The following is an 8,597-nucleotide window of genomic DNA, read 5'->3' as shown; positions in this document are numbered from 1 at the left end:
TAAAGATTGAGAAGGAAGGGAGAGAGAGAGAGGGAGAGAGAGAGGGAGAAAGAGAGGGAGAAGAAGGAGGTATGGAAGGAGAAAGGGAGATAGGGAGGGAGAAAGGAGGGGCGAAGAGAGGAAAGGGAGGTAAAGAGGGAGAGAGAGAGAAGAATGGAGGAAGGGAAGAAAAAAAGGGAGGGAAAGAAGAGAAGGAAGGGAAGGAGAGAAGGGAGGGAGAGAGACAGAAGGAGGAAGAACAAAAGAGAAGGAGAGAGGAGGAGGAGGAGAGAGGAGGAGGAGAAGGAGGAGGAGGAGGAGGAAAAGTTGGTCAAAGAAAAGTTGAATAGAAGCAAATGAAAGAGAGAGAGAGAGAGAGAGAGAGAGAGAGAATAAGAAAAATAAAATAAAAAAGAAAACGGAATTCCAAGGTAAGACTACATAAAAAAATTAGGTTCTTATTAAAATCCGAAAGGAAAAAAACCATTATATTCTCTTCTCTCCCTCCTCCTCCTCCTCCTCCTCCTCCTCTTCCACCTCCTCCAATTCAAGTCCCCTCCTCTTCTTGTCTTCCTCCCCCTCGTTCCAATATAATTTTTCCTATGCTCCAAAGGGCCGAGGGAGGGAAGGACAAGTAAGCAATTCTGACTCTTAATGCGCGCTACAAAAGACCGAGATTGGCTCACACGATATCAAGGTGACTACTGGAGTAGGTTAGGGACGAGGAGGAGGAGGAGGAGGAAGGAAAAATTTTGAAAGGAAGGAAATAAGAAAAATAAACAGACAAAGAAATGTAGGAAAAGATGGATATAGGCTGAGAGAGAGAGAGAGAGAGAGAGAGACTAGCACTCCATTCCTGTTCTCTTATCGAAATAAATCTAAATAACTGAATCTGTCTCTTTTGTGCTCTCTCTCTCTCTCTCTCTCTCTCTCTCTCTCTCTCTCTCTCTCTCTCTCTCTCTCTCTCTCTCCTCCTTTCCTTAATACTTCCATTTATATGTTGTTATTCCTCTGATCTCTTCCTCTTCCTCTTCCTCCTCCTCTTCCTCTCATTACTGCTTCCATTTCTCTTAATCCACTTTCCTTCCTTCCTCTCTTCCTTCCTCTTCCTCTTATTCCTCTGTTTCATTCTTCAATCTTGCCGTCTATTCTATTACTTCTTCTTCTCTTTATTTTATTTTTATTTTCATGTTTTCTTTTTCTTTTCTTTCTTCTCTTTTCTTCTTTTCTTAATGCATTCTGATCCTTTACATTTCATTTATCCTCTTCGATCCCTTTCTACGTCTTCTGTTAAACCTCAAACCTTATCCAACATTCTCTCTCTCTCTCTCTCTCTCTCTCTCTCTCTCTCTCTCTCTCTCTCTCTCTCTCTCTCTCTCTCTCTCTCTCTCTCTCTCTCTCTCTCTCTCTCTCTCTCTCTCTCTCTCTCTCTCTCTCTCTCTCTCTCTACTTGAAATCGCTTTGTCTTCGTTATTCTTTTGTTTTCTCCGTAATCCTCTTTTCTGCTTCATTCTCTAATCTTCTTTATTTTCTATCTCCACACTGTTTCATTTATCGTATTAGCTTCGTTTTCTCTATTTGGTCCTTACGTGTCTTTCTGGTGTCTATTGTATCGTATTGTATGTCTATCGTCTATTAATATTACTTCTCTATTATATATATTACTCAACATTCTTTCAGTTTTCGTGTTAGCTTCGTTTTCTCTCTATATAACACTCTATCTGGTTGTTACGAATCTTTCTGGAGTCTATTGTATCGTATGGTATGTTTATTGTCTATTATTTCACTCATCTATCATATATAATACTCTATCTGGTCCTTATAAACCTTTTCTAAGCTTATATTGTATCGTATCGTATGTCTATTGTCTATTATGTCACTGTTCTATCCTTTATAACACTATCTGGTCACTACAAGTCTTTCGTGTGTCTATTGTTTCCCTAATTCTCTTTCGTTCTTTTTATAAACTCCTTTTAATTAGTACTCGATCGCTTCCTTACTCCCTCCTCTAATTCCCTTCTCTGTTACTAGTTATTTCTGTTCGTTTCCTTTCCTTATATTTTCTGTAAGTTACTCCTGGTCTTCCTCTGTACTCGTTTTCCTTCTCGTATTGTCAAGTTTATTATCTATGTTATATCTACAAAGGTATTCTGATTCTCTTGATTTTTCGCTTTTCATTACTCTTAAATCCCATATATTTTTGCAAGCCATTCCCTGATGCTCCTCATTTTTACTTCTTTTCACTCCTGTAATTTATATTCTCTCTCCACCGACCTTTTTTGAATCTTTTAACTCGTCCAATTTACCGCAAGCAGTCTCTCTAAGCTTATCTTTTTCTGAGAGCTATTTCTCATTTTCATCCTCAGTCTTCCTATTATCTCATTCTTCCTAATCCTCTATCTTATTCCAGCAACCTTTTCTCATTTTCCTATCTTTATCTTCTTTATTTCGTCTCTTACTTATTCTTCTCTTTTCTCTTATTTAATCTTTTTTTGCAAGCTGTTCTTCCTCCTTTTTCTCGGTCCTCATAACTCATTCTTCGTCATCCTCTATCTTATATGAGCAACCTTTCTTTATTTTCCTATCTTTATTTTCTTTATTTCGTCTATTACTTATTCTTCCTTCTCAATATCTTATCTTTTTCGCAAGCTATTCTTCCTCCTTTTTCTCGGTCCTCATAACTCATTCCTCGTCATCCTCTATCTTATATGAGCAACCTTTCTTTATTTTCCTATCTTTATTTTCTTCATTTCGTCTACTACTTATCCCTCACACTCTTAAACCATTCTTCATCATCGTCTATCTTATTTTCAGCATCCTTTCCTTATTTTCCTATCTTCATTTTCTTTATTTTCTTCTTTCAACTCCCTTTCCTCATCTTCCTACGTCCATCTTTCTTTCCTTCATCTATTACTTATTCATCACACTCTTGAACCCTTTCCATCCTCCTCACGAGCCTCCTTGATCGTTCTCTGATGCTCCCAACCCCTTACAAAAGCTCTTCTATCCCCGTACTAGCCTTCCAGACATGCCCTCACCTTCCCTGACCCTCCTTAACCTGACACCTCTTGACCCTTGTTCTGGCACTTATACTCACCGCTGTCCTTGTGTCTATAACTCCTTTTATTTCTTTGGTTATTTGCATTTTATTCTTGAGTCCTAATGTTTTTACCGCTAACGAGTCATATTTTGTCCTTTCGTATCTGTCTAGTTTATGTTTTGATGATTTATAAGTTCGTTTCTCTTTTGTTTTAATCTTTTATGTACATTCTGTTATCTCGAAACATTATAAAACATCTCTAACTATATATTTTTTGTCTTTATAATTTCGTTTCCTTCTTTGTTTCATCTTTTTATGTTTTCTATTCAATCAAAATCTTATATAACATCTCTATGTATATATTAAGGTCATAATTGTTAGTTTTCTCCTTGTTTTTATTTTTCTTTGTCTTCTAATAAGCAAGTAAATTATAAAGTATTCTCTGTGTTTATATTTTGATCATTGAGTTTTAGTTTCTTCTTCGTTTCATCTCTTTTAATTTCTTCTGTTCAGTAAAAAATCTTATAATTCATCTCCTTGTACCTTTTTCTAATAATTCTAACACTCCATGGATCTAATTTCGTTCATTTTTCAGCTGCATTTTTTTATCTGTCTCCTATTCACTCAAACCCGCCTAAAACAACTCCCTCTGTACCTCTCTCTAATCCTCCTGACCCTCCTTAACCCTCCTTAACCCCGGCCTTGGCATCACTGAACCCAAACGACTCCTTACTCACCGCCTTCCACGTGGCACTGCAGCGTCAAGGTGGCTCCGACGTGGTAGGGGCCGATCAAGCCGCTCACCTCCAGCCCCGCCTCGCTCACCAGTCGGATCTTTTTAGGGGGCACTGAAAGAAAACGAGAGAGAAGGTTATTGACAAGAGATGAGGTTAGTGTCTGATAGAAAAGGGTTCATACGTAAGTTGTAATGCTAGTAAAAGGCGAAGGGTTAACGTTGAAGTGTCTAATATTAAAGGACATAAGAAGAAAATGATTAGTAATGTTAGTAACGGGAAAATGATATTGAGGTCAACTAATAGAGGAGATATTAACCGGTAGGAAATCTAATAACGCACGAACGATATTGTTCACACACACACACACACACACACAAACACACCACCAAGTTTAAACACACACACACACACACACACACGCGCACACAACAGCAGGCAACACTAAAAAAAAATACGCGCTGCCTTCATCTCAAGTTTCCTGGTAGCCTCAACTCTTCTTACATCCTCCGCAACACACAGAGAAGGTAAATTTGCATGTCTCCTCTTTGCCTCTGTAAGCGCGGTGACCAGCGCTTGTTGAGTGAGTGCCAAGGATGACTGAAACCGCTGTGTCGAACTCACGTCACGGTTTATTGTACAGTGGTCAAACCTGCAAGCCGATATCATGAAACATTACAATGTGAGGTACACTACACCTTATCTCTACATTTTCCGGGATGGGGCAAATCCCTACAGTCCGACATATGAACATGAATGTAAACTTTATCCTTATATTCCGTGGCAGGACAACCCGTACCACTCGTCGTTAACATGAATGTACTTGTACACTTGTGGGAGGCAGAATAACCTTAGACGTTAAGGAAACGTATTACAATATTGTGGAATCAGGAGATACTTAGACGCTAGACGATAACAGAGAAAGAGATACGTACACAATGCGGGGTTAGTCAGATTACTCCTTCCAGTTCCATCAACGCCGTGTTAACGGTATGAACGCCAGCCTGCTACTACCTTGTCCTCCGTTCAGCCCGCCATCGGGATGACGGTTCCCTGTTGACACTCAAGCCTCGAGTAATGGCCTACGCCTCCACCACATTAACCCCGTAACCCCACGTTACCCTACATTAATCCTAGGAGGCATTACCCTTTGACCCTAGTAGGTCCAATATATGGGCGAAGACGGTCCTGATAAGCGCGTCGACGCGTAAACACACCACTGACCTTTAACCCGTCCGCGGTGCCGCGTCCACCGGCGGCACCGCGGCTACGCTCCCCCCTTGATTGCGCGCGGGCGGCGTAAACAACCAAAAAAAAGGCAACCAGCAGCCATCAGGCGTCAGCGTGCAGCGGCCGAAGGCGAGGGCGGAGAGGAAGCGACATCACCCTCGAGTAGACAGAGTTTGACGACGGGGCGAACGAGAGTCCCTGAACCGGTGCGAAGGCGGACCCTCCGAACCAAACCATCGGAACCCGGGAAGACCTGAAGAACCCTGCCAAGACGCCAATGGTTACGCGGCAGGAGGGGTTCGGTGAGGAGGACGAGGTCGCCGACGCGCAGGTTGCGGGCGGGAGCAATCCGGCGTTGACGCATGCGGAGGGTGTGGAGATATTCCGCCCGCCAGCGGACCCAGAACCGATCAGCCAGGGCCTGAGCATGTGTCCAACGGCGGCGGAAAGTGTCACCCAAGGAACGCTCTTCCCGGGGTAAGTGGAAACCAGCCCCGACACGCAGAAGATGGTCAGGAGTAAGCGCCGCAGGCTCAGAAGCATCACCCGGGGAGGCTGTAAGGGGGCGGCTATTGAGAGTAGCCTCGACCTCACAAAACAACGTGCGCAGCCGGTCGTCGTCAAGACGCTGGGTGCCAATGATGGAGGACAGGATCTTGCGGACAGAACGGATCTGTCGTTCCCACACGCCGCCCATGTGCGAGGCGGTAGGCGGCAGGAAGACCCACTCGATGGCCCTCCGATGTAAGGTTTCCTCCACCCTGGCGTCGTCCCGCCAGCCCCGGGCCGCGGCGTGGAGATCCTTGGCAGCCCGCTGGAAGTTGGTCCCCATGTCGGAGAACAGTTTCGCCGGGGGGCCGCGCCGGGCAATGAAGCGCATGAGGGCGTTGAGGAAAGCGGCAGCATCGAGAGAATCCAGGACCTCTAAATGCGCCGCACGGGAGCTGAGGCAGGTGAAGACGCAGCCGAAACGCTTCACCGATCGCCGCATACAAGTGACACCGAACGGGCCGAAACAGTCGACCCCGGTGTGAGTGAAGGGTGGGTTGCCAGCAGCGATCCGTTCCACCGGCAACTCGCCCTGGCGTTGCACCAGCGGCCTGCTGTTCACCCGGCGACAAACGAAACAGTTACGCAGGAGCCGGTCGATCAAGGGGCGGCCCGCGACCACCCAGTACTGGCCACGTAAGCATGCCAGGGTATGTTCTCTCCCGGAGTGCCGCGCCAAGAAGATGTGGACGTCCCGGACAATCAGGGCCGTCACATGGTGAGTCTTAGGGAGGAGAAGAGGGGCATCGTGGGAGTAGGTATCCGAGGCGTCCAAACGCCGACCCCCCACGCGAAGAAGGCCCTGGGTGTCGAGAGTTGGTTCCAACCTATAGAGTGTGTTCCTCTTGGTGAGTCTGCCACGTCGGAGAGCCGCGATGTCGTCCTGGAAGTGGGCCCTTTGCACATATTTGAGGATGGCCGTCCGGGCCGGCTGGAGCTCGGTCACTGCAAGGCGGGAGCCCGGGCCGCTGGGGCGACCCTCCTTGATCCAGACAGCAAACCGGCGGAGCCAGGCTACAGCCCGTTGTAAGGCGTACCAGGACGAATAACGGGACAGAAGCTGGTCAATCGTAGTTGGCGTCTGCGCCTCCATTGTGAGGGTGGTAACGTCCCGCTTCACCTCCGGGTCATTGTCGAGGTCTACCGCGGGGTCACCAGGAAGTAGAGGCCAGGAGTCCAAGGGCAAGCGTAGGAAAGCGGGGCCATGTCTCCACCGGCCACCCGTTAACAGCACTTGCGCAGGCAGTCCTCGTGTGGCGTCGTCAGCCGGGTTTTCTTCGGATCTCACGTGACGCCATTGTGGAGGGGAAGACAGGCGGTGGATAGTCCCGAGGCGGTTCGCCACAAAGGTGTGGAAGCGCCGAGAGGGGCTGGCAATGTATTGGAGGACAATCATACTGTCCGTCCAGAAGGTGGAGCTTTCAATTGGGAGAGAGATTTCCCCTCGGAGCTTCGCGTCAGAGCTAACCGCCAGGACGGCTGCGCAGAGCTCCAATCGTGGTATGGAGGTCGTTTTGATAGGGGCCAATCGCGTACGTGCTGCAATAAAACTGCAATGCACGAATCCGACGTCGTCCTGGAGACGCACGTATGACACGACAGCGTATGCTTTGGTCGAGGCATCACAAAAGTGGTGGAGTTGGGCATCCATGAGTCGGCCGAAGCGGGGGGGTAGAAGGTAACGGGCGATGCGAAAATCCTCCAGCTCCCGGAGCTCCGCCAACCAAAGAATCCACCTGTCCTCTGTCGCCTTTGTGAGTCGTACATCCCATCCCTCTTTTCGACGTACTTCGTCCTGGAATATCATCTTCGCCCGTATGGTAAAGGGAGCCAGGAAGCCCAACGGGTCAAACACTGAGCTCATGGCGCTGAGAACGCCTCTTTTCGTGTGAGGTTTGTTGGGCGGAGACACCGCGATACGCAAGCTGTCATCCTCCAAGTCCCACAGGACCCCAAGAGCCCTGTCCACCGGCAACTCATCCCTAGCAAGATCAATACCCTTAACACGGGCACTCCTTTCAACCTGAGGGATCGTGACCATTACCCTGGCGGAGCTGGACATCCATTTCGTTAGGCGGAACCCCCCCCGCCGCAAGTCCTCTTGCAAGTCCCGGACGCATCTCGTTGCCTCAACTTCGGACTTGACGGACAGCAAGAGATCATCAACGTAGAAGCACCGCCCTACCTTGCGCGACGTTACACCTCCTCCCTGCAGGGTCTTCCGAAGCGCAAAGGCGGCACACGGGGCTCCACACCCCGCCGAACAGGTGGCGAGTCATGCGGTACAGGACAGGTGGCCTGTCGACGTCCCCACGCGGCCACCACAGGAACCTTAGGACATCTCGGTCCCGCGGTGTCACCAATACCTGATGAAACATGGCCTCAATATCTGCGGATAAGGCTAGCCGGCCCTCCCTAAAACGGAGTAAGATGCCCTGAAGATCATTCATCATGTCGGGCCCTTGCATGACTCGCATGTTGAGCGCAACTCCCTTGTACACCGCCGCGCAGTCGAAGACAATGCGCGTCTTCTCGGTTTAGTTGGGCTGAGCACCGGGTGGTGCGGGAGATACCACGTTCTCCCCAGAGGGCCCTTCTGGTCCATGACTTCTTCAGCGTATCCTTTCGCTATGAGACTTTCCATTTCTTCCACGTATCGTTTCCTGAGGTGTTCGTTACGCTGCAGTCTAGCTCGTAGCCCAGCCAGACGCCGTAAAGCCATGGCGGAGTTATCTGGTAATGCAGGTTCCTTGTCCCTGAAGGGTATCGGGAACTGGTAATGGCCCATGGTCTTCGCTCCCTCCTTTTCCCACAGTTCGACAACGAGCTGGTCCTCTACCGACCTCCCCCGTTGCTCCGGATCCTCTCGATCGTCCACTTCCCAAAACTGCCGCAGGGCCCTTTCAGAACACGGATCCGGGATCTTCGTCGTTTCTTCCACGAAAGCGTTAAAGCTTGTTGAGGACTGTCGGCTCCGTTGCAGCGGACCATTTATCGCCCAGCCCAACTTTGTCCTGACCGCAAGGGTTCCCCGTCCCGCCCTCTTCGGACTTCCAGTGGAGTCA

At 48.3% G+C, this 8,597-nt stretch overlaps 1 protein-coding gene across 4 annotated transcripts in view; it reads right to left on the bottom strand.

Annotated features, from left to right (window-relative positions):
* LOC127001340 (nephrin-like) overlaps nt 1-8,597 on the bottom strand; it is a 190,202-nt gene that overhangs the window by 50,517 nt on the left and 131,088 nt on the right. For all 4 annotated transcript variants that reach the window (XM_050865835.1, XM_050865834.1, XM_050865832.1 and 1 more), the window contains exon 5: nt 3,757-3,867. In XM_050865835.1, coding sequence (XP_050721792.1) covers nt 3,757-3,867 — 111 coding nt within the window. The remainder of the gene's footprint in view (nt 1-3,756; nt 3,868-8,597) is intronic.

Source organism: Eriocheir sinensis, chromosome 20 (genome assembly GCF_024679095.1).
Source record: "Eriocheir sinensis breed Jianghai 21 chromosome 20, ASM2467909v1, whole genome shotgun sequence".
In the NCBI taxonomy this organism is placed as follows: Eukaryota; Metazoa; Arthropoda; class Malacostraca; order Decapoda; family Varunidae; genus Eriocheir; species Eriocheir sinensis.
The sequence above is the reverse complement of the archived record's forward strand: the minus strand, read 5'-3'. Positions and strand labels throughout refer to the sequence as shown.